At 43.8% G+C, this 27,731-nt stretch overlaps 4 protein-coding genes and 1 long non-coding RNA gene across 12 annotated transcripts in view; 4 read left to right on the plus strand and 1 right to left on the minus strand.

The window, feature by feature from the left end:
- The window catches only part of LOC130378657 (uncharacterized), a 28,309-nt gene extending 24,879 nt beyond the window's left edge, over positions 1 to 3,430 (minus strand). For 2 of the 8 annotated variants that reach the window (XR_008894829.1, XR_008894834.1), the window contains exons 1-4: positions 3,032 to 3,429; positions 2,053 to 2,186; positions 1,149 to 1,432; positions 904 to 967 (exon numbers count right to left, since the gene is read on the minus strand). Coding sequence is in view for 2 of the 8 variants with exons in the window: in XM_056585367.1 (XP_056441342.1) it covers positions 904 to 967; positions 1,149 to 1,432; positions 2,053 to 2,143 (439 nt within the window). In the remaining 6 variants the exon portion in view is untranslated. Of the gene's footprint in view, positions 1 to 903; positions 968 to 1,148; positions 1,433 to 1,576; positions 1,690 to 2,052; positions 2,187 to 3,031 lie in introns of those variants that run through there. The other 6 variants (XM_056585367.1, XM_056585368.1, XR_008894833.1 and 3 more) reach the window with 5 other exon arrangements.
- A 184-nt stretch (positions 3,431 to 3,614) lies between these two features.
- Positions 3,615 to 6,638, plus strand: LOC130378659 (uncharacterized). The gene is made up of 6 exons (XM_056585369.1): positions 3,615 to 3,637; positions 3,826 to 3,911; positions 4,252 to 4,374; positions 4,508 to 4,576; positions 4,922 to 5,018; positions 5,228 to 6,638. The coding sequence occupies exons 2-6, from the start codon at positions 3,879 to 3,881 to the stop codon at positions 6,178 to 6,180; spliced, it is 1,275 nt and encodes a 424-aa protein (XP_056441344.1). The 5' UTR covers positions 3,615 to 3,637; positions 3,826 to 3,878; the 3' UTR covers positions 6,181 to 6,638.
- Positions 6,639 to 13,603: 6,965 nt separating this feature from the next.
- Positions 13,604 to 16,417, plus strand: LOC130378653 (uncharacterized). The gene is made up of 3 exons (XR_008894828.1): positions 13,604 to 13,657; positions 13,851 to 13,967; positions 16,345 to 16,417. It is a non-coding gene; the product is annotated as an uncharacterized LOC130378653 (long non-coding RNA).
- A 254-nt stretch (positions 16,418 to 16,671) lies between these two features.
- LOC130378654 (histone-lysine N-methyltransferase PRDM7-like) lies at positions 16,672 to 18,502 on the plus strand. Its single transcript, XM_056585365.1, is given in 6 exon segments — positions 16,672 to 16,777; positions 16,942 to 17,072; positions 17,650 to 17,694; positions 17,697 to 17,792; positions 17,891 to 17,955; positions 18,150 to 18,502. Coding segments are annotated over 6 exon segments (678 nt in total). The 3' UTR covers positions 18,385 to 18,502.
- Positions 18,248 to 19,954, plus strand: LOC130378655 (zinc finger protein 3-like). The gene is made up of 3 exons (XM_056585366.1): positions 18,248 to 18,339; positions 18,742 to 19,325; positions 19,475 to 19,954. The coding sequence occupies exons 2-3, from the start codon at positions 18,831 to 18,833 to the stop codon at positions 19,679 to 19,681; spliced, it is 702 nt and encodes a 233-aa protein (XP_056441341.1). The 5' UTR covers positions 18,248 to 18,339; positions 18,742 to 18,830; the 3' UTR covers positions 19,682 to 19,954.
- Positions 19,955 to 27,731: the final 7,777 nt, after the last annotated feature.

Genomic DNA, 27,731 nt, shown 5'->3' on the forward strand with positions numbered 1-27,731 from the left:
TTTTAAATTCCCTAGCCTGACACCCAGCCTGAAAGGCTGGCCAGGGTGCCTCATCTAAAAGTAACAAGGAGATATAAAGTGGGATTAAAACATTGTCTTCTGTTGACTACTTATTATGTGGTTTACACATTAATATGGGAGGACTGGACACACACACACACACACGCACGCACGCACGCACGCCCACGCACGCACGCACGCACGCACGCACGCACGCACACGCGAGAAGGAGGGCTCGGCCCGCTAACTAACGTGCAGAGATGCAGGGGCAGCTTCGCGCTTCGTAACAGAGACAGGGCAGAGCGCGAGCGCGCAGCGGAATTTTATGAATGGGAATGTAGGAGATAACTTCCCCTGCTTAAAGTATTTTATTGCAGTTATACCAAACCGATATTTCCGAAAAATAAACACAGAAGTGAAAGATCTGTCACAAGACGATTGATACGTATCCGTGCACATTTTTAAGTGGGTATACGCAATCCTGGTGCGTTCCTAGTGGGTATACGGCGTATACCTGCGTATCACGTAGACTACACCACTGCTTGTAACTAAGAGAACACATGTGAGTTGTTGATCACAAATTATTTGTATACATAACGTCATCTTTGCAAAAGACGTTTAACTGAAAAGTGTTTCAATCGACCCGGCTCTCCCCCAAGTCTGTCGGGGGCGGTGAATGTGATTGCAGTAGCTGAGTTTTGCGCGCGTTCTGGAAAGTGAGAGAGGAGGCTACTACGGAGTCTATTCAGCAAAACAAATCGGAAGAGTCTAGAACTGTTTTTAAATCGCGATTTTTCGGTTCAGCCATTTCACAAACCGTAGGAAAGAAAAATGCAAATTAATCGATTAAACCGAAAAAATCGCCCAGCCCTAGCTTGCATGTATGCAATGTGTATTACTAACCTACAGCAGGCATGCCTCCACCAATATCCTCTTCAACCTTGATTGAAATGGTGTCTGGGGTCTGCTGCTTTCCACATAAAGAAGGAAACACAGAAAAGACATTCTTTCATTGGCACAGAATAGTTGTTAATCCCCACTTACGACTCATTGATTCATGAAAGGTGTATGCTTTATAAGGGTGTGTGCTGGAGTTGTAACAGAGGAAGCCTCTCTTTTGGATGGCGAATGAGAAGATTATTTCCAACCTGCACACTCAGCTCCTCGCGGCAGACCAGCCGCTCGCCGCGCTCCAGGCTCTTGGCCGCGCTGTGGTCCGCAGACAGCGAGTTCAGGGGCTCCACTTCTGACGCGGTGAAGAGGTTGTCATGGCCGTCCGTCGCCAAAGGGCCCTCCCCTTTACCGTAGACGCTCAGAATCTTCAGCTCCCCGCTGTGACTGGACATGTGGGAGGAGCCAGGGGCATCCACACCCAGACTCTCTGAGGTGGCGCCACGCTGCGTGCTACGGTCTCCAAAGGCATCGAAGTCTTCTGCAGAGGGAGAAAAAAAGGAAAAAGTAATCGTTTTGATACATTATTTGCATAAAGGGAGGCATTGTGTATTTGTACAAGTGAAAGAAACTCTTTAAATGAATGCAACATTGACACAGAGGGTTTAAAATGTGTACTGCTTACAAAGATTCACAGTTTTGGAGAGGGACGTCTCCTCCAGCATCCTCCTCCATAGACTCAAAGCTCAAGTGGTGGGCCAGGTTAAGGACACTCAACGAACACTAGCGCAAAGTGATCTGATCACAACATGACATGCGAGGCAAGCACAATAATTCTATTTGGACACTAAAAAGCAACGTGTCCTTCCCTCTAAGCTGATCAGCTAACATTCATACATTATGAATTCATTGATGTTTGAGAATGATAAACCAGCTCATGTGGCATCTGTCTTGAAACCCTTCTGGGCTCTTGACTGATTCCATCTTTGAAATGCAACTCCCAAGTTTGACTCGTGTTTTAGCAGGGCGCTGGTCCTGATGCTTTTCAAAAGAGGACCAGGCTTTTTAGCGCAGATAGAATCTAGCATCAGCCTAGAATCTATGCCATCTAGAATCTACTACATCAAAGAAAAAAAAAGGCTCAATGAGGAAAGTACACACCTTCACTTTTAAAATGGGGCTGCAAAGACTTTAAGGATAGCTGTGTGCCTACAAGTATGCGTTTCCAGGTGTTATGTCTGGCAGGCGACATCCCTTGAGAGAAGCTGCTGAATGGAAGCACTTGATGAGCTGGCCTGCGTAGAGACAACAAAGTTAAATTAGTACTAAATTTGTAACATTGTATATAGTCCAGCAGCAAGTTGTAAGAAGATATAAGATAAGCATGTTTAGTGAATTACATTAGCCTAATACTTAAAATTAGTTCTATGAAATGATATTACATCCTTGATTTGTTTACATATTTTATAGTTCATCTCATCAACTCGATACCATGACATCAAGCGCTTCAGAAATCTGCTAATAACCTTTGATTTGAATCAGGTGTGAAGGGGAAAACATGCCTATAATAGTGCGTTTCAGGTACACTTTTAGCCCGTAAACAACCAGTTATAACTGGGAGTACAAGAGGGTAGAAGGGTGCGAAAACAGGGGTTGCCTGGAACGCACCATATGTATTTAGGATGAGTTTAACAGGTCGATCATCTCCTCATCAGTTAAACGCTAGAACTACTGCGGTCCAGTGGCCGGTAGAATACAGTTGTATTAGTTTGTTGTATGGTGAGCAGACATTGTTAAACATTGCATTCCCTTGGTATCCAAGCAGTAGAGATCAGTGCCTGTAGCCCCTTTGTTGAATTGTGCCCATTCTCGTGTGATGCCCCTTGCTTGCTGAGGTGCACACTCGAGTTACAGTGCGTGTATTTATGGTTATGAATGGGCGGCCATGTATTAGTCCGCTGTCCTTTCTCTAATAGGTCCATGGTATTTACACACATAACTGATGCTATCTACCTTACTTAACATTAGCGACAATAACTTGGCTGTTAGCTGTAGCGCTAATGCTAAAGCAACATTATAATGCTAACAAGGTAACCATATACAGTACAGCAACACAATGATATGGCGTTAGTTAACTTACTTTGTCGAGGTTTGTAGCTGAGCCGAGGAGAGTTGGTACTGATCCAGACTTGATTTTCAGACGTTGAGCAAGTCCAGCTCTGTATTGGCCCAAGTTGAGGAAGCAGTCGTCAGTGAAATGTTTGGCGCTGCCGTGTTCTAGCAACGGGACGGCCATGTGTTCCTGACCTCATCTGACTCCCGCGCTGCGTTTGTATCCAGTGGGCGTGGCCTATGACGTATTGGATCCGGCTTCCTCATCCGTCGATTGATGCTGCCAGAGCATGGACATAATAGAGTGGCGAAGTCACGCCCCTTCCGGTAGGGCTCATGGGACCTATGAGATCGAAAAATATGAATGGGTGTCAATTAGGGATTATCACGCTGATACGTATTACTTCCGCTTTTGGTGATCATTGTGCACTGTGACATCCGGTGAATAACTCATCACTCTGGCGAAACGATGATGGAGGACCGGCAGTTCACTTTCACTACATCCCTGATAAATCTACCCAAAATCACGTTTTCTGACGTTCACAGACTCACTGAACAACATTCCATTACAGCCCGCTCCAAACTGGACAAGGGATACAGTTTTTTTTCGAGAAATATGTCTACGACTACGAAGGTGAGTGTCTAGCTTACGCTAGGTAGGTTGGCATGTTAACGTCAGTTTGGCGTCAGCTCAGACATTTCATTTTATTATTCTGATGTTAGCGTTTGTCAGTGTCAACTACCTAACGGCAACATACAAGGGTCCCTTTGCTAGAATGAACAATCCACAGTACATGCATTAATCATGGTTTTTTCTACCAGTGTCCAACATCATTGATAGGGAGGTGGCTGTCAGGTCTAGGTGTTACAGGTCGATGAAGAAGCGAGAACAGCCCCACTATTTGAAGGTTATTTTAGGAAGCTAAGGAATAATGGCAAGAAGTTTAACCCCTTACACTCTTACTGGTTTACATCAAGTCAGTCACCAGCCATGTGCAAAAAATTGCTATACCTTTGTGACATATGTACAGTATGCAAATATCAATATCATGATAATGTAACTTTGCATTTAAATTCTTTAATATCCTGTTTGTCCAACATGTTAATGGTGTAAGGGTTTAACTACTCTACTGCGGTTGCAGATTTCCTAGAATTTTTGGTTCATTGCAATGCTCTTCCTTACATTTCTATATAAGTTGCAACAATCTGTTTATTTTAGTTTAACTTTATCAACTTAAATATTTGTAGATTGTTTTCCAAGCTGACGGCGCCAATCTTCAAGAAACCACATGCAGCTGTACAGCAGGCAAGGTTCTTTGCAACCATCTAGTGGCCTTGTTGTTCCAGAGTGCCCATTACAGCATGTTGCAGGTGAGGGCTGAGGTCTGGGATGATGTTCACATGGGCAGGTTGATTGGAGTGACACTGGTTCTAGAGGTCTGCCTTCGATTATTAACAAGCACATCCTCAATCCCGGTTTGCTCTTCTATCTCTTGTTCTGCAGGTGAGAGCTGTACCACCTCCTATGGCCTGCACAAGCTCTCTGCAAACATGGCATCGACCAAGGACTAAGGTAACATTGTAGCTGTGCGGAGCTGCACCGCATTGAATAGACTTCCAGGCTATTTTCAGCCGCGTCGTACCCCGCCCCGCGTGCCACGCTTCGCTCTGCGAGCAGTGTGTTACAAACGTTACACACTGTTCGCAGAGCGAAGCGATGCAGCCGAAAAATAGACTGGAAGTCTATTTAAAGTGGTGCAGCGGATAGGGCTGCGCAGCTGTACGTCTGGCTACGTTGGTTAACATGGGAGTGAATTGGAAGCGGCGCCGCTCCACGTGGCTGCGGCGAGCAGTGGCTTTATACTACTACAAGTAAGATACTATTACAATCATGGCTACTTGTTGATATCATTCCCAGGGGATCCATGCAGAGCCGGTTCCAGACTTGGTGGTTAGGAGACCAAAGCCATCCCCCAGGAGTGTATGCAAATCAACTCTCTATCAAGCATACACAGGTGATGTTACTACTGTAACTAATATCATACTGTTGGCTGCTGTATAATACATAATTGTATCTTGCCACTTTAATACTCATAGATTATGTACCAAATATAACACTGCAGTGAGCTATTCTCCAGAAAGACTCTTGACATCAGAATTGAAAAACCAAAACAAGAGATGTGTGGATAATTTCACACTAACAGTTTTTCATTTTATGTTTCAGGATCCCTCCCTGACCTGCAAGTCTTGTCTCTTGGGGAAACACTGAAAAATATCAGGCCTCAACCACTGATATCCTCAGTGCTACATGGCTTGTCTGAAGTCTCCATGGTAGACTCCAGCTTCGGACCTGTGCCGCGGGGTTCACCCCTGTCCTACCAGTGTCCTCCTGTGGTCAAACTCAGAAATGATGTTCAACATCCAGATGCACCATCATTCCCTAAACTGCCTTTAGAGGGGTCAACGTGTCCCACTACTTTTCCAAAATTTGCCTCAAACTCCCAACAGTTTCTCCATTTGGACAGCTTAACTGTGACACATGAGATGGCAGCTGAGAGAGAGGAGCAGACACGTGAGCAGTCTGAGTGCCCATTATGGCAAGCTTTACGCAAGCCTAGAGTGACAGCTAGTAGGTTCTATGAGGTTAGCCATGTGAAAGGACCGTCTTCTGGTCAGACCCTGGCAGGGCGGATACTTAAGGGTGTACGCCAAACACCCGCAATGAAAAGGGGCCTTGATCGCGAGCCGCAGGTGCTGGAACAATATTCAAAACATTGCAATGTAAATGTCTCGCGCTGTGGATTTGTCATCCATCCCGATGCTCCTCACCTCGGGGCTAGCCCTGATGCGAGAGTATATGACCCAAGTGCCGTTCCGTGTTTTGGGCTGGCTGAAGTTAAATGCCCAGACATCTCTAACATTTCTGAGGCAGGACATGTTAAAATCGTGAATGGTCAGGCAAAACTGAAAAAGAATCACAAATACCACTGGCAGGTTCAAGGTCAATTGGCAATAACTGGATTGAGTTGGTGCGATTTTATAACCGACACTGAGGAAGACTTCACAGTCGAAAGAGTCTGGAGGGATGATGAATTTATAAAGGAGATGAAAAATAAGGTAGACCTGTACTTCTTTGGTACATATATGAATGTGTATTTTCAGCAGAAAGTGAAATGAACTGAAAGAATAAAAGGATTTAATTAATTCCCTTTCTCTGAGTACATAATTTACTACATTACATATTAACATTTTGAATACTTTCTGGATAGACTGACTGGACTTTAAAATTGATTATAGATGCAAGACTTCTCATTCAATTATATACAGAATTACAGCTCCGGGAAAAATGAAGGGACCACTCCAAATGTTCAGTGTCTCTCGTTTTAATATTTATTATGTTTGAGTAAACACTATTCTACAGGGATGTAGCCTTTTAAATCAAGGGGTCCCTGGAAGTTGGTCAACACGCAGCAGACGGTCCACAGCTGGTTGACTGTCCCAGACAAGGTGAGAGGGACAGTGCGATCCCAGATGCGGTACTCCTTGACTCGGCGTATTGCCCTTTCCACAAGGATTCGAAGTCGGGCGATTGCTTGCGTCTTCAGAGCATCCTCTTCGGTGAACTGCGCTGTGGTTAGAGAGATAAGTTAATTAGTATTATTTCACATTTGGGTCAGTTTTAATTTGAAATGTTCATTCCTTTCATGCCTACCTGTCATCTTGAAGGGTGGCATAATTAGCTTTGCCCCACGGTCAGCTAGCAGCTTCTCAATGGTGAAGCCCTTGTCTGCCATGCAGCCATCTCCTGGCTCCAGCAAATCCAGCAGTCCACAACGTTCGGTCAGCTCTCGGTCAGAGATGGAGCCGGTGAAGAGACTCGAAACAAAAGTAACAGCACTACACGGGGCAATTCCAATCAAGGCTTTAAAGGTTGTCGTGTTTTTGTAGGAGGAGAAAACCTCAGACTGGAGAGTGAGGGATGACGGATTCTGGCATCGCACCTCGGTGCAGTCGATGATTACCCGAACATCGGGACTGTAATGCACAAATTTGTGCGGCATGGTGTTCTTTACTTGCTGTTTGCTCATCCAGATGGGGAGGGAGCCAAGGAGCAGGTAAAGGTAGTTGGCCCACGTGATAACTACACGGGAGACAGTGGACACACTGACCTGAAACATGTCAGCCAGTACCTTCTCTTGCAGGCCTGCAGCAATCCGGCAGCAGAAAATAAAAAACTCATCAAACAGTTGCAGTCTACGTGTTGGACTGGGAGAAATAGGTTCAAAGCTTTGTTGGTTCTTCTGAGCTTTTGACCAATACACTAACATGGAGGCAGATGGTCGAATAGCCTCCCAGAAGTGACAAAAAACCTCTCGTGATGTGAATCTTGTGTAAAATAAAATGTCCTTGTCTGAGACACAAAATCTTTGAAAGGGCACATGACCCACTTTCATCTGTGACAGCTCTCTTGTCAGCTCCTCTACCGTTTCCTCTAATTGCTGTATGCGTGCAGCAGCAGCATCCAGCGCACCTGTATGAGATGAGAAAAAAAATTAACACATCTGACCCAGATTTTGACTGTGACTTGCATATTGGAAATAGTTTGGACCTCTAAAGAAATTGCTTTTTATAGCTCAATATTGATTTTAAAATTTACTTTTTATAGCTCAATATTCACCTTTACAATTAAGTAAGATATAAAATGCAACATTTCAACTTGTAATGAAGCTTTTCACATTGTGGTATTGGTCAAATGCTGGGACATCAATAAGACTAAACATTTTGGGCCGAGTTCTGAAAAGTTGACCTGCCTCCTCGGTATAACCTACCAAGAGCCCATTCTGTGATTAAACCATTGGTAGCACATCCTGTCAGGGAGGTGGTGTAAGAACAGTATGGGGTACTAGTAGGCCAATATTTCAGAACACTAACAAACCTGGTTTAGGAGCAGAACCGTAATCATGGTCTGGCAGCACCACCGAAGCTGCAATCTCCGCCACCGGCTCTTCTTCACACGGCAGCGGTTGCTCCAGAGGAAGGGCTGGGTGAACTTCATGGCCTAAACGAGTTGAGGCTCTTTTATACGGACTCCCTTCTTGGCAGTCCCCAGTTGTTCCACTGGAAACGGGAGGGTACAGACCCGATTTTTAGTCGCTTGACATCACCCCGTTTGGTTGCCATCCTTATCGCTGTAGCGTTGGTGTAGTCTGAATCACTGAAGTGCCGGCTACACACAAACGTGCTACCTAGTTTAATTTTAAAGTTTGGCCCTTCATCCCGGCGAACCGCTTGGATCCACTTCTTCCTGAGACTAGTATCAGTCGGGAATCCATGAAAATGTAAGTATGGTTGGCGTTGTTTGTTCGATGCACAAAGTGGTACAGAGCAGTGACATCTAGCTGTTGTTTGCGCCATCGTTGAACTTCGCCGGAAGTGTTCATGCACAACTAAGACAAATCCCGCCCCCGGAACCAGGAAGCGTGATAATCCCCTATGGAGAGAAAATAATTATTTTCTGGGCCCACTCTTTATATGCCCTGGATTACACATATGTTGTTTGTGGATTTAAATGATAATTTTTCATGTAAAGAAAACTAAAAATGTTCGTGAAGAAGTTTGATAATTTTAGGTTTTATGTGAGGCCGCTTTGTGAACTACAGCTCTGCGCTGCTCTCGACGCATATGATATACGGCACCACACCCGCCCTTGGAACTCGGCACAGAGATGGCGATCTCTCTGACCCACTTCACCGCTTTTTCCAAGGGGAGGATAAAAGCATCGAAAGAGGTGAAAACCATTATAAGTCGGCGCACATGCAGAGTTTCAGTTATGCCGATGGGAAGATTGTCGGTCGTCTCAACGCCAGTCGCAGGGAGCTTGACGTCACATACGAGCCGTGTAGTCTTTCTCGTTGTGTTTTCTCTACAGCCTTTATCTGAACAATTGCACAAAAAACGGTCGAACTCTTTGCATGAAAAATTATCCTTTAAATCCACAAACAACATATGTGTAATCCAGGGCATATAAAGACCGGGACCAGAAAATAATTATTTTCTCTCCATTGACACCCATTCATATTTTTCGATCTCATAGGTCCCATGAGCCCTACCGGAAGGGGCGTGACTTCGCCACTCTATAAAGGATGGACCACGGACTGGCCGCCCATTCATTCCTATACAAACTGCTCAGTGGCGCAGGGTAACATACAGGAGCGATTTGCTTCCGCGTTATTGGGCCAAGACACGTGGCCTAGTCCGTGACGTACCGGATGCAGAAATATAGAACGCAGGCGTGCCCACCCCCCCACTCCGGTCCAACAACAATATAAAATGATACCGTAATGCACCTGTTCTTTGTCTTTGGATCTTTTGAATAAATGGATCAATACATGATGAATCACAATGATCGCAAGCAGAGGACCGTGAGAGTTATTGAGCAGCAGATGAACCAGTCCAAAAATCGGACACGTTAACGGAGCACTGAACTAGGCCCTCTCGGATGCCATTTGTTTCACTACGACTCCTTTCAGCTGCACACCCCTTCCCCAGCGAGATAACGGCTACTAAAACGCTTGAGGTGGCGTTTTGAAAAGAAAAAATAATTTTTTTTAGGACATGGCATGAAGGAAATTATGAGCCTTTGATTGATATCCAGACATTTTTTGCGGAGACACATTCCTGTTCCCCACTTGTATTGGAGTGAACGGACATATCTACTTCTGGGTCCCATGATTTGAGGGACCCCTCGCAGCCCGCTTAAACAGCTGCAATACCAGGCTTGGCCGCTGAGCACTGGTGGATTGCGGAAGTATGCAGTGTTCCTGGGGGCTTGTGCCCGCTTGTGCCCTGCGCCACTGAGCAGTTTACATAGGAATGAATCATGGACATAATAAAGGATGGACCACAGACTGGAAAATGGCCGCCCATTCATTCCTATACAAACTGCTCAGTGGCGCAGGGTAACATACAGGAGCGATTTGCTTCCGCGTTATGGGGCCAAGACACGTGACCTAGTCCGTGACGTACCGGATGCAGAGATCTTCTTCTTCTTCTAGTTTAGTGGAGGATCATAGTTTTTCCCCATATACCGCCACCTACTGGACTACTACACAGGAGTTTGTGACAAGGACGTTGGCAAATGATAAAGTTGAAATCATAAAAATAAATTCAAAGAAAAAACCAAACTAACGAAACAAATAAACAAAATAAAACAAACTAACAAAAGAAATGAATAAATAAAAATAAAAAATAAAAAATGTATATACTTAAGGTTAAATTCTTCTAATTAGGTTAGTATCTTTTAGCTAATTTATCAGCAATTTCATTGCCATATATTCCATGGTGGGCTGGAATCCAACAGAACTGAATAACTAAACCAAGGCTTATAATATTTAAAAGAAGATGCTTTACCTCTCACCAAATCTTCACGTATTGAATTATTACCATTTTTTTAAAAAGCATTTCACAGTCTTTTGAAGCGATAATCCAGAGTGGGTGAAACTGACACTTTTAGGACCAATGCCTTCAGCCTTCTCCACTCTGAATTGTAATTTCAACAGTTTTCAATACTGTAAAATATAATCCAGGTCCTTAATCTTTATTCGATGATGCTCTTCTCTGCGTATTTGATAAATCAGTAATTATAACTTTTTTGGTAATCATATGGTTTATCACACTGTTCATTATTTCACTGTTCTTCCTCTCATTCCTTTCCTTACTTCTTCTTTGGCTACCTGTCTTTGTTTCCCCTTCCACTCTTCTGCCCCAGCCAAACAGCCCAAAAAAGTGTTTTGTTAAAATTTGGGGTGGGGGGTCTTGTAATAAAAGCTTTTTTTATTGTAACACTTGGTTCAAATCCTATTTCTTACACATGCAGCCATTTGGACACCATTCTATGATAGCTGATAACCAAGGTACACACTGTAATACTATAATCAAGAGGACATACAGGCAGTTCAAATAAAAAGAGAACTTTATTGATCTGGAAACTTCATAAATATGTAAGATTGCTCCATATAATACCATAGTAACATAGTAAACGTATGTAGGCCTAAACAATTCAGTTCAATGTTATTGCTTAAGAAACAGATTCCTTCCAACTAACTATTTACGAAAAATGCAATCAATAATCTATATAAAAGTAAATGTTTACATATCGACCAGCAACGAAGTTGGAGTAGCCTACCCAAATAATGAATTGTAATCCACCAACATTGTCAACTGTCATACATAGCTAAGCATAACCCTGTCATACATAGCTAAACAAGCAAATGAAAATGAAATACCTACCAACGCAACTGAAATGTTAATATTAGACAATTAACAATATTATGAAAATTACGCAGGTCTCCCATAATCATTCAGGTAATCAATACGTCCGTGCCTGTTACAGCTATTTCAATGATATGTGTGTTATATATCCGTGTTCAACGCCATTCATGTTAAGTAAAAGGACAAATCTCAGACTTTGGAAGTTAATGGAGTTAATGGAAGTTTATTCGGAATTTAATTTAATTCGGAAGTTAATGGAGCCGTGCACTTCAAAATAGGTCCATAGCAAGGAGCTGTCACACTAAATTTGTACCGGGGGCGAAATTTGTACCGGGCGCGTCATCATTACGTAATCCATTACAAACCTGCCCTGCAACAGATGATCGCGTCGTCCGTTGCCGGGAAGGTTTCAAAAAACATTCGCGCTCATGTTGCCAAAGACAAAATAACATAATACAGTTAACGGATCGCTAAATAATGTAATGTTTTGTGTTTCCTTAATAAACAGACAATGTATCTTGCGCCTTGTCACATTCTTAACCCGGAACAGACATCCACATGCAGCGCGCCAATCCAACTGCGCATGCTCCGTGTGACGGTCTAATAACTGATGTTGATATCATTACAGATAACACTTGTTTTTACTTTATATTTGTATTGTATTTAATTGTTTAATCAAATTTAGCAAGTAAACTGAGTGTTTAAAGCAGGTCAAGGACGAAATAGCACAATACAGATAACGGATCGCTAGATAGAAGGTTCGCGAATGTTCACGTCATTCGACGCGATCGTCCGTTGCCAGGCAACGGACGACGCGATCATCTGTTGCCAGGCAGATTTGGACTGGATTACGTATTGATGACGCGCCCGGTACAAATTTTGCCCCCGGTACAAATTTAGTGTGACAGAGCCGTTTGTTTCAGTACGACTCCTTTCAGCTGCCCACCCAACATAAACTGCTAATAAAACGCTTGAGGAGGCGTTTTGAAAAGAATGGCTAACATAATGGCTAACATAACTAAGCATAAGTGGACGACGTAAGTGATTTATGGTCAGAATCCCTATAATCATCGTGTTGAATAGTGGTGCCGAGATGATGCCTCATGAACCACCAAAGTGGTTTGTGCTCGAAGCTTCAAATGAGTACGCTAGGGACATCTAGTGGTGAATGAAATTATGACAACCCAACCCAAAATTTGATTTTTGCTTCGTGTGCCGATACAACATTAAATCATTTGAGAATTGAAGTAATTTCAGTGATACATGTGTGTGAGGGTGCCATTCATAAAATGGCACAGAGCTCATGCTAGAAAATAAATCATTTGGCAAAAGTGTGTCTCAGCAGACGCTTTTATCCAAAGCGACTTACATCGGTAAATACACACATTGACACCCTGACGTCAGAGTCAACCATGCAAGGCGACAGTCAGCTGTCAAGAGCAAAGTGACAGGGACACAACAACACTAAGCTAGGAGGAGCTGGGGAATGAACTAGCACCCTACCGGTTACAAGTCAACTGCTCTACCTCCTGAGCTAAGCCGACCCACACTGCATGATAACTGAGAAGGAGTGATTGATTTAATAGCCATTAAAGTCGAAATCTCCCGCCAATACTGAACCCATATTTCGAAGCAGTAGCCGAGGCGAAGCCTCGAACGTCACACCCTACGTCATTTCGCCAACGTGAATCCTACTCGAAGCGGAGCTTCGCTGGGGGAGGAGCCGACATACTCGACACACGCCCCGATGCCTCGACGCAAAACGTAACCTCTAGTGTTGACTAGTCGGCGCCAACGTTAATAAGTAACTCTTATTAACTCAGCAAAGGGATGTTAGCCGTCGACATTTTCCCCAGATGTTCTAATTATGTTTCATTGTTAGACGTTTGATCTGGACTCAAGCTGTAGGCCTACCAGTCAGATGATTAACTCAGTGGAGGAGGTGAGACACCATATCAATACTTTAAACATCTGTTCATGCAACATTGGTGAGTTAATCACCATTAAATACGATCAGATAAGACCAATGTGTTCATGAAAGGGCCCCTCCATGGAGAGAATGGCAATTTAGGAGAACAATATTACTTTATTTATGCAAAATATGTGGGATTTACAACAGTTAATTGGCTGCTCTATAGCAACTGTTGACTTTGATAGATTCAGTATTACCTAGAATGTGTTACGGTTGTAGTTAAGGTTGTTTATCTACGAAGTGGTAAGGTTAGATGAACAGTATTGGACATTATGTTGTCTGTTTGTGTTGAAGGAGGACATTGCGGATATCAGGGCCTACTTTTCCACAACAAAATGGAACCGCCTCTGTATGGCGAGAAAAAAAGATTCCTGCAGATCAAGGAAAACCATTTGGTTATGTCGTCTCTTGGTAAACCACTCATACTTAAATACTATTTTACTGAGTACATTAATAAACATACAGACACAGGTGGTGCTGCTGTACACATCACTGCTTCTTTTGTGTCTGTGTGTGTGTGTGTGTTTCTGTGTGTGTGTGTGTGTGTGTGTGTGTGTGTGTGTGTGTGTGTGTGTGTGTGTGTGTGTGTGTGTGTGTGTGTCAGGCCTGTCCTTTGTGGCTCCAGCCTTCATGAGGAGAGAGAAGCCCGGCCAGGTGAGAGTCTGCTCACCTGAAGAGACGGACTATGAGGAGGAGCAGCTCTGGACCTCTGGATTGACCGGTGCAAAGACATTTACAAGACATTTCTGGAAGGAGTAATGTGCAGTGAACATTATCCCTTTCAAAGCCCTGAAGATACATTAGCCTGCAAATACTGCTTAATCATTTGACCAAAGATATAGCAACAAAAAGGGGTTTTATTGATTTAAAGGGATTTTATTGCATCTGAAAAAAGGAAAACCTGTACTAAACATATTTAACAATAGGTTGTACCTCATAGTAAATTAGCAGGTTATATTACCCATTTTAGTCAGTTAGTTGAAGTGAGTCGTTTATATACTACTTTATAGTCAGTTAGTAGGAGTTAGTAGCATACATCCTTACTTACAGTTAGTCAGATATAGTATGTAAGTTAGGTTTTATACTTCATTGGTCGTTAGTAGCTTATACTACCTTTTTAGTCATTTAGTAGTGAGTAGGATACTTCCTTACTTAGAGTCAGTAAGTAGTTATTTGGTTAAATATTAATTTATCGTAAGTCAGAAAGTTAAATACTACCTTATAGTAAGTTAATAGTAATAGGTTTTATACTGCCTCGTTGTTAATAGCTTCTAAGCTACCTTTAAGTCAGTTAGTCATAGTTAATATAGTACATCCTTACATATGGTCTGTTTGTTGTAGTTAATAGGTCACACCTAACTCATATAGTCAGTTGTAATAGTTAGCAGGTTACATCCTAACCTAAAGCCAGTTATGTCAGCAGGTGCTCGAGTGTGGAAGCCACCAACAGTCAGACAGGGGTCTCTACAACAGCCCAGTACGTCAGATGCAGTTCTGTACAGGTATAAAACAGCACACATCACCTTCAGCAGCCTTACCATGTCCTGTCCTCTATGGTACGAGACCTGCTTCATGTCTGTGTGACAGCAGACTCATGGATTAAGGGTATTAATGACACCAGCACGATGTATAACCTTAGACGTATTGTTGCTAGGAGGTAAGGTACCTACTAGGGGTGTACGGTATAAACGGTGCTGAACGTATACCGGTGTGAATTTGCGCTACGGTATGGATTTTGACGTTACCGTGAGACCGGTGTGACCGGTAGACAATGTTGTGTGTAACGCGTAACAAAGTAAGTAATGCGTTAATACAGTTCCCTGACTACTTTTTCATGTAAAAAGTAAAGTTACGAGCAACTACTGAAAATATGGTAACGAAACATAGTTCCTTTTTCAATTCGGCACCACGTTACTTTTCCCAAGGACAGATTGACAGCGATACTGCCTTCTCAGGCCGTATGCTATTGCGCAAGCACGCAGGCGCGCAGCACGCGGCCGCAGCAAGCGCTCCTGCGTTGCGCAATAGTCCCTTCACAAGCTCTCATTCCACAATGTACGAGACAGACGCTGGTAGCGGGAAGCCGTCTCTGATATCAGACATTGCTTCTCAGGCATTTTGAAAGCCAGTCCTTAACACAAAATGCCAGTGGTGGAACGAGATGACAAACGTTGTCACTGTTTACCTGTCTAAGGACATGGTTCCCTTTCAAAATGTCGATAGAAAGGGCTTTAAAGAGATGGTCAAAACACTCGATCCCAGGTACGCGTTACATGCCCGCACACACTTCAGCCAAATTGAGATGCCAAAACTATACGGCAAGGTCCACAAGCAAGTGGAGAAACAAATCCATACTATTAATCATTAGTGTTTTTCAGAGATGGAAGTAACTTTAATTTAATTTTTTTGATGTGGTTTTGATGCCTTTCCAGTATTTTTCCCCCTTCAGAGGCATTTATATCGAAATTAGAAGATACAATTAACATACAGTGATATAATACCGTTACCGTCTATTCCTCAAATCTTACCGTGATATAGGGCTGGGCGATATTGCAAAAAATATTATCACGATTTTTTTTTTCGATATCGATATTAATCACGATATATAATATAAAAAAATATATATATTTTTTTTTTCTTTTCTCTTATTTTCATTGTTGTTGATAGGCTGTGTGTGTGTGTGGTGTGTGTGTGTGTGTGTGTGTGTGTGTGTGTGTGTGTGTGTGGTGTGTGTGTGTGTGTGTGTGTGTGTGTGTGTGTGTGTGTGTGTGTGTGTGCACCAGGTAATGGGCGTGTACTTAGGCATTAACCGCAAAACTGCGATCTGACTATTTTGTTTATTTCTGCCGCATTGGCTGTCAGGTAAATCCACATCAGAAATGTTGTTTAAAAAAAAACAAAAAAAAAAAACCTTTTTTTCATATCGAGCATTTATGTCTAATGCTTATCGCCGTAATCGACGTGAGATTTATCGCGATTAATAATCGTTATCGCCCAGCCCTACCGTGATGTACATTTTAGTCCATACCGTACAGCCCTAGCACCTACCCACATTAAAAAAACTGGGAGTACTCCTAACTAGACGTTCTGTCTGTCAGAGTCTCTCAGGGCGGGGGTGGAGTGACCAGGAGGTCTCTGGAGGGACCACTCCTTCTCATCCAGAGATCGACCCCCCGGAGGAGGAGTAGAGAGGGGCTCTGCAGTCCAGGAGGAGGTCTCCTTGGGTTAGCTCTGATCCCACCACTGCTTCACTGCAATAACACCTTTTTGTGCACGTATAGTCTGTAACTGTGTGTGTGTGTGTGTGTGTGTGTGTGTGTGTGTGTGTGTGTGTGTGTGTGTGTGTGTGTGTGTGTGTGTGTGTGTGTGTGTGTGTGTGTGTGTGTGTGTGTGTGTGTGTGTGTGTGTGTGTGTGTCAGTTCTCCATGAACATTGAGGGCTCAAGTGTTTATTCAAGAGAGACGAACCTGAGAAATGTTCTCAGAGTTAACTACCAAGAACCGGAAGTACCTAAGGATGACGACTACTTCTGTAAGAGGGCTCTCTGTCTCTGTCTCTGTCTCTCTCTCCCACCTCTTTTTCCCCACCTCTTTTTCATTCACAAACCAATTTTTAATCTTCCTGTTTCTGTCTATTTAATATAGATTTGTAGCTGAAGCTCTTTTGGACGTAATAAATAAATGAACTTTCTCCAGTCTGTGATGAGTGTAGGACTTTCTTCCTCGAAGAGTGCGAGGTCCACGGTCCTATCGTCTTTGTGGCTGATCGCCCCGTTGCTGTCCGAGAGAAAGACAGAGCCAAGAAGACGCTGCCCGCTGGGTTTGAGGTATATGTCGTACTTTAACGCAACAAAGTTCTCCCCGTCCAATGAGACAGTATAACATTCATTGTTTAATACATTTCCCAGCTAATGTATATAAAAACAGTAATGTGAACAGTTATATTGCCAAAGCAGATGGATATATCTCTCCCCCAATGGTTCTTCTTCCTGAATCGTGCTTTCCGTCTATCTCTCCCTCTCTCCCCCCATTTCCCTCTATCTGCCTCTCTTTGTGACTCCCTCTCTGAACTCCCCCCCCCTGTCCCAACCCCCTCTTTCCTTTCCTCCCTCCCTCTTCCTGTCTAAATCTCTCTTTCTCACTTGTTTCCCAACTACTCATCTCCATTCATTTCTCCATTCATTATATCTTATCTTCCTCTCCCCCCCCTCCATCTCACCACCTCTCTTCCTCTCTCCATTCCTCTCACCTCTCTGTGTCTCTCCCTGCCTCATTCTCTACATCTCCCCTCTCCATGTATGTATTCTATATCTCCTCCTCCTCCACCCCTCCCTCCCTCCCTCTATGTATCCCTCTCACTCTACGACTCTCCTCCTCTCTCCATCTCTGTCTCATGTGGGGTAGATCAGAGATTCTGGGATCCCTGGGGCCGGTCTAGGGGTGTTTACTGTGGAGACGGTGGCCTTCCCATTGGAACACACTTTGGACCCTACGAAGGACACAGGACAGATGAAGAGGGAGCCCTGGAGAGTGGATACTCCTGGGAGGTCAGTGTGTTTGTATTCATTTATTTTGATCTAGTCTTGTATGTGTGCTTTTGTGAGTTTATTGGATGGCATAGAGTCTGATTAACACATTTCTCCAGATCTACAAGAGCAGACACAATGATTACATTGATGCAAAGAGAGAGACACTTTCTAACTGGATGAGGTAGGACCCTATTCACTTTTATACCATCTACTGCATGAATAATGTTCACAATTTTCTTACTTACATTACTTATGATAACATTTATATTTCTCCATGTCTGTTATCTGATTAGATCCACAATATTTTCTGTGTTGCTATGACATATGCAGAAGATACACTGTAAAGGTGTGTTGACGTACCTGTCTGTGTGTTAGGTACGTCAATTGTGCTCGTAATGAAGAGGAACAGAACCTAATAGCGTTTCAGTACAAAGGAGGGATTTTGTATCGCTCCTGTGGCCTCGTGACTTCAGGAGCAGAGCTCTTGGTCTGGTATGGGGACGAATACGCCAGACATCTGGGAATCGGATTTGATCGACTGTGGAACAACAAGAGCTCTACTAAGGTCTGCCTTTCTGTCAGGGTTTGGTTTCTATGCGGCACTTCATGACCACATCTCTCATTTTAATTCAAAAGAGCTTGGACAATAAACATCTACATTAACAAAGCAGTCAAGAAATTATACAGGAAATAGTAAAGTTTTAACATAAATTTAAATATAATAAACAAAAGATGACAACATAATAGGAATATATTCTTACTTGGAAAAATGTCTAAATGAAAACAGTACCATGGAGGTTTCAAAAAAACAATCCAATTATACAAATTCAGGTATGCTTGATTAGGATGTGCAGCCTTATCAAGCCCCAAAGCCTAAAGCACCTGACTCTGGCCAGGTGAGGCTGCTTAAACCAGCCATCAGCAGCACTCTCAAAAATAAATACATATGACTCTCTCATTCTCCTAGGAGGGAAATCCCAGCTGACACCAGCACAGGCTTTCCCCTGTCCCGAGTGTCCGTACTCCTACACGTCTCAGATCTTCCTCCACAAACACATGAAGAGGAGCCATGGCGACCTGTACGGCCGACTGCTGAGGAGTGGAGAAATCAAGGTGGAGCCTAGTCTCCTCCCATACGTCGCAGCCTCCTATCAAGAACCAATCGGAGCCTCCCCGGGAACCGTCCAAAGCACGAGCCAGATTCCAGCAGAAGGAGCCGGACGCCACAGATGTGAGAAGTGCAGTAAAACCTTTAGTCGCTCTGATAGTCTGAAGAGACACCAGCGCATCCACACGGGAGAGAAACCATACCACTGTAAACAGTGTGGGGAAACATTTAGTCTATCTGGTGAACTGAAGAGACACCAGCGCATCCACACAGGAGAGAAACCATACCAATGTAAACAGTGTGGGAAAACATTTAGACAGTCTGGTCATCTGACTGTACACCAGTGCATCCACACAGGAGAGAAACCATACCAATGTAAACAGTGTGGGAAAACATTTAGTCAGTCTGGTGATCTGAAGAAACACCAGCGCATCCACACGGGAGAGAAACCATACCACTGTAAACAGTGTGGGAAAACATTTCAGTCTGGTCATCTGACTGTACACCAGCGCATCCACACAGGAGAGAAACCATACCACTGTCAACAGTGTGGGGAAACATTTAGTCTATCTGGTGATCTGAAGAACACCAGCGCATCCACACAGGAGAGAAACCATACCACTGTAAACAGTGTGGGAAAACGTTTAGTAGATCTGATACTCTGAAGGAACACCAACGCATCCACACAGGAGAGAAACCATACCACTGTAAACAGTGTGGGAAAACATTTAGTCAATCTGGTCGTCTCAAGCGTCACACACAACTTCACAGAGGAGTCTCCACCCAAACAACCATGTGAAGAAACTAAATGGTTCCCAGACATCTGTTATTCAGATCTAATCGAACATGGTCCTTGCTGTTTATGTTAAAAGGGCACATGAACGGTTAATTGTTTATCTTATCAACTTTATGTATTTATTTATATTCATGTCTGTATGAGTGAAGGTTTTTACCCGAAAAATAGTTTGAGAGAGATAATGTTAACTGAATTATTCTCTGACGTCATTGTTATATTTATTACATTTGTATGTATTTATTTATTTATCCTGTAGAAATTCAAATAAAATCAGATATGCAGTGTTGACATGTCTGGTTTTGTCTGGATAGAATAGATGCAGTCCAACATGTTGGTGAATTATATTTGATATGCTGTTATGTATAACGAGGGAACCACAGCTCCAGAGGGAACCACAGCTCCACGAAGATGTTCCCCTTCCCCGGATTCAGTGACATTTTGAATTAATTATTGATAATTATGTTTCAATCTTCCAATAATAATTACTATTCACCGTCCTTCAATGGAAGTGAGAAAAAAAAGGATGTCTGATTTAAACCGTTGAAGAGGCCTGTGATTTGGTAGGCTAATACAGTGAACAAATGATAGATATATCAACCAGTGGCGGTGGTCAATAGAGGGCGCTAGGGCGCCGCCCCTCCTTGAAATATTCACTTCACTTGTTTTTTGGGGGGGGGGGGGGGGGGGGGGTCCAGAATTGCGAAAAATTATAAGTATAAAAAAAACATACAAACTGGTAAGCTTTTCCCACCATCGTATTGGTTTAAATTTAAATAAGCCATTTTTTAAGCCAATCGTGAAAAGGCCGACAGTCGGCTGACTGGATCTGGCACTCAAATTGTCTTGACCCCGTGGAGGAGCTGTTAATAAACATAAAATCAGGGCGCCCTGGCATGGAGGGGGTACCTGGAGGTAGCCCATGGAAAGCCAAGAAGGCCACAATCCGGCCCTAGAATGGCGCGGTAAAAGTGCAAAACCGCACGGAAACCGTACGGATTCCGTGCGGTTTGGCAAGAATTCCGTACGGAAACCGTATGGATTCCGTACGGTTTTGAATGACTAATAGCCGCGGGCTATTAGTCATTCACTCCGGCTATTAGTCATTCACTCCGGCTATTAGTTATTCACTCCGGCTATTAGGTATGCAGAACGAGCCCCTCCCTCTTCTTTGCTTGACCACTAAGTTTGAAGGCTGTCTAACCAATCAGTGAAGAGAAATACCAGACTAAAGTAACGCATTGTCGAGACTAGAGCTGCAGTGCCTCCATGTTTCGCCGTAACATAAAGCTGTGTTGTCTTTACTAGTTTCACTGCAATGTAATGACCACCACTAGCTAGTGGAAAATACATTTGTGTCTAGTACAGTGTTATATTAGGCTATAATTGTGATGGCAAAATGTGCGAAATAGCCGTCAATATTCGGGGTGTCCACATCCCTCGATTGTTGCGTGTCCCCCGATCTAAATGTTCTCAATATGGCATTTCACTATTATATATATTCCGTTGCGTGGCTGTCCTGGGAGAGCCGTATACGCAGCGTGACTATGACTTTCCGAGCGGATCATGGGGCTCTTCAATCATTTATTGAGGGGGGACCGACCAGAGAGTTCTGTACCCTCCTCATCGACCAAATACAGAACTTTATATCTGAAGGTCCTGAGGGCAACACAACCCTGGCCCTGAACAGTGTTGGTAAGCTTTGAATTTAATTTATGGTATTGGGCGTTGCAATTTAGAGTTTTTAACATGCATTTAAAATGAGCAACAACCTTTAATAACCTTGTGCTTTTCCCCTTATCACAGCATTGCAGAAAGGACAGTACAGGCTGGTGGGGAAGATGATTGCCCTCTGCCTGGAGCAGGGCAGGTCTCTCCGAGATTCCTATCACAGCGCCTCTACAGACAGGTTTGTAAGCTGTCCCCTCTTCCTGCCAAGCTCCAAAAGGCAAGTAAATGGTTAATGTTAATTGAAACCACTTTTTGGAGAAGTGTTTTTGTGTCAAGATACTGTGGTGTGCTCTATAGTGTACTGATGTTGAATTTCATTGTATGATTTATGTCATACACATATGTCAATGCATTCTTTACTGTTAGAAGATAATTTGTGCCATGAAAGTGCTTAGAAATCCCAAATAATGATTATTGTTCCTAATGTATGATATTAGATTGCAGATGCCACACATGTGGAAGGTGCCAGGGAGGCTATGGAGGAGGCCACAGACGAGCTCTCCCTCATGGGCTCCTTCTCCTTTGTGCGGAGCCTCCCGCATAGGGATGAGCTGCTGGGGGCAGCCCTCAACTTCCTCACAGAGGGCCGTATTTTGACTGCTCTCAATCAGTAAGTGGAGCTTGGAATTGACTATTTAATGGACTGAGACCTTTGTGTTGGAGTGAAAAGTTATCATGGGTTCCAAAATAATCTGAATTTATATTAATTGAAAGGATTCCTTGTCTAATTGATTTTTATCTTCACATTATGTACAATGGAGTAGGCTGGAACAGGCTTCAGATCAACATACCTTATATTTTCTATGATCTATTATCTCATTGATTTTACAGATTCAAAGAGGGTTGAGACCTTCGGATTCTAGCTCTTTTGAGGATCCACCATGAGGAGCTCAAGGGGGTCTTCATGGACACACCTGAGCCGCTGCTGGCCTCCCGGTTGGAGTCCACATTCATGACGTCCTACCTGTCTGAGCCGGGCTCCAATCGGAGGAGGAAGGAGGCCAGGACCCTTATATATTGGAGGGACTGGCTGATCGAGGTGGAGGGTAAGGAAGTGTTTCTATCTACAACCCTTATCTATCTAATTGTTCTTTGTTATATATGCTTATTCTGATTTGATGCACAATTCAAAACAGGGGACCACCAAAGAGGAAAGCTGTAGAATGCTCAAAAACAACAATGTTCAACTGTTTCAACATTAGTAACTGGTAACAGGTGATATTATCATGAATGGATATAAAAGGGGCATCCTGTAGAAGTTAAGTCTTCACAAACAATAATGGGTCACAATACACAAAGGAAAAATACAAGACTGTTTACAGCTCTGCATGAATGAACAAATGCACACATGAAAATATTTACTATTTGATTTGTGAACCTAGGCATACCTGTAAATACAGCACTGCATAGGGAATTATATTGAACCGATTGTGACAGAACCAGCATAACAATTTTATATTTTTTTCGAAAGAATGACACATTGATTTTTAGTGCACACTTAGGGTTAAACAAGGACTTTTGAACATTTCTATTGTGATCTGAGAAATGCAACATAAATCAACATAAAACATAACCTACATTTCTCTGCTGAGATTAATAAAGTATATCTTATCTTAACTAAGGACGACGAAAGATTGGCACATGTCAGGCAGTGTAAAATTCCTGTTAATGTTCACATGCGGTCGTTCTTACAAGTTATCTCTTATGTACTAACAGATGGAGATACGAGTCTCACCCTGGGGCGGTTCTGCTGGCGTTTGCCACGGGCCTCAAAGGATTCCTGCTGTGGGTTTTCCCATCGGACCCCGGCTTGAATTCCTCCATGAGGAAGATGGACCGCCCTTTTCCCCACGGCCAATACCTGTTCCCTGGTCCTCAGGCTACCGGTGTATCCGGACAATCGATTTAAGGAGGCCATGGAGGAAGGAATAACCTCCTGTGGGAGTACCTTTGGCGTGGCCTAATTTGGTGCCCAACCCCATGGAAGGACGCTTGGAGTGCCCCCACCACCACAGGGAAGGACGCTTGGAGTGCCCCACACACACACAGGGAAGGACGCTTGAGTGCCCCACACACCAGGGAAGGACGCTTGGAGTGCCCCACACCCACACAGGGAAGGACGCTTGGAGTGCCCCCACACACACACACACACACACACACACACACACACCCACACAGGGAAGGACGCTTGGAGTGCCCCCACACACACAGGGAAGGACGCTTGGAGTGCCCCACACACACACAGGGAAGGACGCTTGGAGTGCCCCCACACACACACAGGGAAGGACGCTTGGAGTGCCCCACACACACAGGGAAGGACGCTTGAAGTGCCCCCACACACACACACAGGGAAGGACGCTTGGAGTGCCCCACACACACACACACACACACACACACACAGGGAAGGACGCTTGGAGTGCCCCCACACACACACAACACACACACCACACACACACACACACACACACACACACACACACACACACACACACACACACACACACACACACACACACACACACCTTTTTTCCCACTCATGACCTGCACCTTGACGTGGTGAGTGGGCTTTCCACCAAGCCAGGTCAAACTATTGTTTTCCAGCCTCACTATGTTAAAGGTAACAAAAACAAATGTCTGACTGCAACAAAGTGCTCTATCTCTGTAAAGTACAATGGGGAATTACAAAAGTCCTACATGGTTGAACTGTATCTTCCAAATGTTACAGACAGACTTCTCAGTGACTTCGCTGAATTCATTGGCTTGGCTGCGTTCTGTTCCTGTTGTGGTAATAAGAAGTAGAGCCCCCCCATCTTCATCTGCCTGCAGCTGCCTTCTCCGGGTCAACTTCGTCCTGAATGGGCTTCCTTCCAATCGGGCCCTGCTCCTCACATTAAGCAGCCCAGCTTTACCCAAGACCAGATGTTTTTTTCACTGTTTATCCCTCAATAAAGTTTCTTTGATGTGTTGTTAATCATGTATGACTAATGCTGCCCTACTGTGTGAAAGGTGTGAAAACTTTGGGATAGCTTATGGTCATGATGTTTACGTTGAGAAATATGTAGTAGGCCTACTGCTTAGAAATGAATTTTTATGAAGCTTGTTTATATGCTATTTCCCCATGATGATAAATTAACATTTAATTGCTGTGAGTTGTGAAGATTATACAAATAAATAGTAAATGCGCTGAATCAAATACTCATTTCCCATGATGATATATTAACATTGCATTGCTGCAAGATTTGTGAAGATTATACAAATACATTTTAAATCCGCTGAATCAGAATACTCAGAAAACTTTAGTGATGGATTGTAAATGCCCTTACCGAAGTACTGTACAATAAGTGCAATTTGGAGGTACACTTGTATTTCACTTGAGTATTTAATTAAACCGACTTATCTCCAGATGTTTGCGATAAACTGAGGATGACGGGAGAAAATCCTGAAAATAATGATTGAAGCGCCCCCATGATCCGCTCGAAAGTCATAGTCACGCTGATTACAGGTGTTTTTAAAATGCGTATACGGCTCTCACATGACAGCACGCAACGACACATCATCTTACATCATTTGATGTATTGCTGTATTAAACCAGCAAACCATCGCAAGGAAATGTAACAAAGCTGTAGCTGAAAGATTCATCCACAAACATCAGAATAGAAAAACACTGGCAGGGACCATTTTAGCGCATACTGCTGCCTGCTTGTGGCAGTAATGCAATTCTGCTGAATTATTTGGAGGACTTATAGCCTACTTGTAGTGAGGTATTTTTAACAGTGCGGAATCTACAGCTGGTCACTTTCACTGGCTAAGCAAAATGAATCCCGACAGTTGAACCTCTGAATTGATCCTGAAGACTATGTCCTAGAATAATTCATTTGTATTCCGTTTTAGTAGCCATCTCACTAAAGGTCACTTAATAGCCTATTCAAGCTCACCAAGTCCAGTATTCAGAATTCAAAGCATTTATTCACAAATACGTTCTATTTTTTTGACAAGCGGAGCCAACAGTCCTTGCAAGTAGCCTATGCAAATTAGCCATGTGCGCCAAACAGAAGATACGCAATGACTGATTGTTGCGCATTGTTGTGGATATGTAGGCTGGTTAATTGTGGTTGTTTGTGGTCTTAGTGAAACAGCCTTGCCTTGGAGTTGGAGTGATTGTGTGAATGTGCGAGAGAGAGTGCACCTGCCGTGGTGATGTTGGGCTTGTTGTGGGCTTATATGTGATCAATGATGTATCCGTCTGATCGTATTAGCTGGTTAAATAATGTCACAAGATCGTCATACTGCAGGCTCTCATTTGCAAATGCCTGATTGTGTGCCCTCTCCGATATGCTATATACCTTGGCATTTATTCAGTTCATGTTCTTCTGAGTGCGCAAGAACGGTCCATTATTGTCGTGTTTGCATTGTAATGCACAACTTTGGCCCCTGCCTGTTATAAAATAACGTGCATCCCAACAACTTTAGCCATGCAGGCTCCTATTGTCTTTAAAGTGTGTGCGTGTGTGGTTTTGTGTGTGTGTGTGTGTGTGTGTGTGTGTGTGTGTGTGTGTGTGTGTGTGTGGTGTGTGTGTGTGTGGGTGTGTGTGTGTGTGTGTGTGTGTGTGTGCGTGCGTGTGTGTTGGCATGTAGCATATATAGATTGATTGTCTTGGCTTGCTTGCATCCATGAAATATTGTAATGTTATGGCCTACTCAATGGCCTACTCAATGCACACTGCCATCTCAATATATAACCTAACATATACAATATATCACTGTACTAGACACAAATGTATTTTCCACTAGCTAGTGGTCATTACATTGTAGTGAAACTAGTAAGACAACACAGCTTTATGTTACGGCGAAACATGAAGCACTGCAGCTTTTGTCTCGACAATGCTTGCTTTAGTCTGGTATTTCTCTTCACTGATCGGTTAGACAGCCTTCAAACTTAGTGGTCAAGCAAAGAAGAGGGAGGGGCTCGTTCTGCATACCTAATAGCCGGAGTGAATAACTACTAGCCGAGTGATGACTAATAGCCGAGAGTGAATAACTAATAGCCGGATGAATGACTAATAGCCGGAGTGATAACTAATAGCCGAGTGAATGACTAATAGCCGCGGCTATTAGTCCATTCAAACCGTATGGATTCCGTACGGAATCTTGCCAGACCGCACGGAATCCGTACAGTTTCCGTACGGATTCCGTACGTTTTGCACTTTTACCGCGCCATTCTAGGGCCGGATTGTGGTCTTCTTGGCTTTCCATAGCGAGTTGCCCCGCGGCGGAGTGAAAGCAGCTTAACAGAGCAAAGTGTCCCAACTGGGGGAATGAGGACATTGTTTAGGTTTGCAGTCAGGTCAAGGACAGGTAAACAAACCACTGTCTGGACCAGAGCTCTACTGGTAACAGACCACTGTCTGGACCAGAGCTCTACTGTAACAGACCACTGTCTGGACCGGAGCTCTACTGGTAACAGACCACTGTCTGGACCGGAGCTCTACTGGTACAGACCACTGTCTGGACCAGAGCTCTACTGGTACAAACCATTGTCTGGACAAGAGCTCTACTGGTAACAACCACTGTCTGGACCAGAGCTCTACTGGTACAGACCACTGTCTGTACCGAGCTCTACTGGTAACAAACCACTGTCTGGACCAGAGCTCTACTGGTAACAGACCACTGTCTGGACCAGAGCTCTACTGGTAACAAACCACTGTCTGGACCGGAGCTCTACTGGTAACAGACCCTGTCTGGACCGGAGCTCTACTGGTAACAGACCACTGTCTGGACCAGAGCTCTACCGTAACAACCATTGTCTGGACCAGAGCTCTACTGGTAACAAACCACTGTCTGGACCAGAGCTCTACTGGTAACAGACCACTGTCTGTACCAGAGCTCTACTGGTAACAGACCACTGTCTGGACCGAGCTCTACTGGTAACAAACCACTGTCTGGACCAGAGCTCTACTGGTAACAAACCACTGTTTCCACGCTACCAAGTTGAGTAGACAATGACAACCACTCACAGAGCAGTTCCAAGCACAGAATGGTTAATTTACCTTGTAAATGAAACCAGGTGGGAAAAGGGTCATCCACCTCTTATATGATCCAGTCCAACACTTTCCACCTCTCTCCCCCTCTCCCTCTCCCTCTCCCTCTCCCTCTCCCTCTCCCTCTCTCTCCCTCTCCCTCTCCCTCTCTCTCTCTCCTCTCTCGTCTCTCTCTCTCTCTCTCTCTCTCGTCTCTGTCTCTGTTCTCTGGTCTCTCGCTCTTCTTCTCTCTGCTCTGTCTCTCCTCTCTCTCTCTCTCCTCTTCTCTCTCACTCTCTCTCTCCTCG

This window comes from Gadus chalcogrammus, unplaced genomic scaffold (assembly GCF_026213295.1).
Source record: "Gadus chalcogrammus isolate NIFS_2021 unplaced genomic scaffold, NIFS_Gcha_1.0 GACHA094, whole genome shotgun sequence".
NCBI classification, from domain to species: domain Eukaryota; kingdom Metazoa; phylum Chordata; class Actinopteri; order Gadiformes; family Gadidae; genus Gadus; species Gadus chalcogrammus.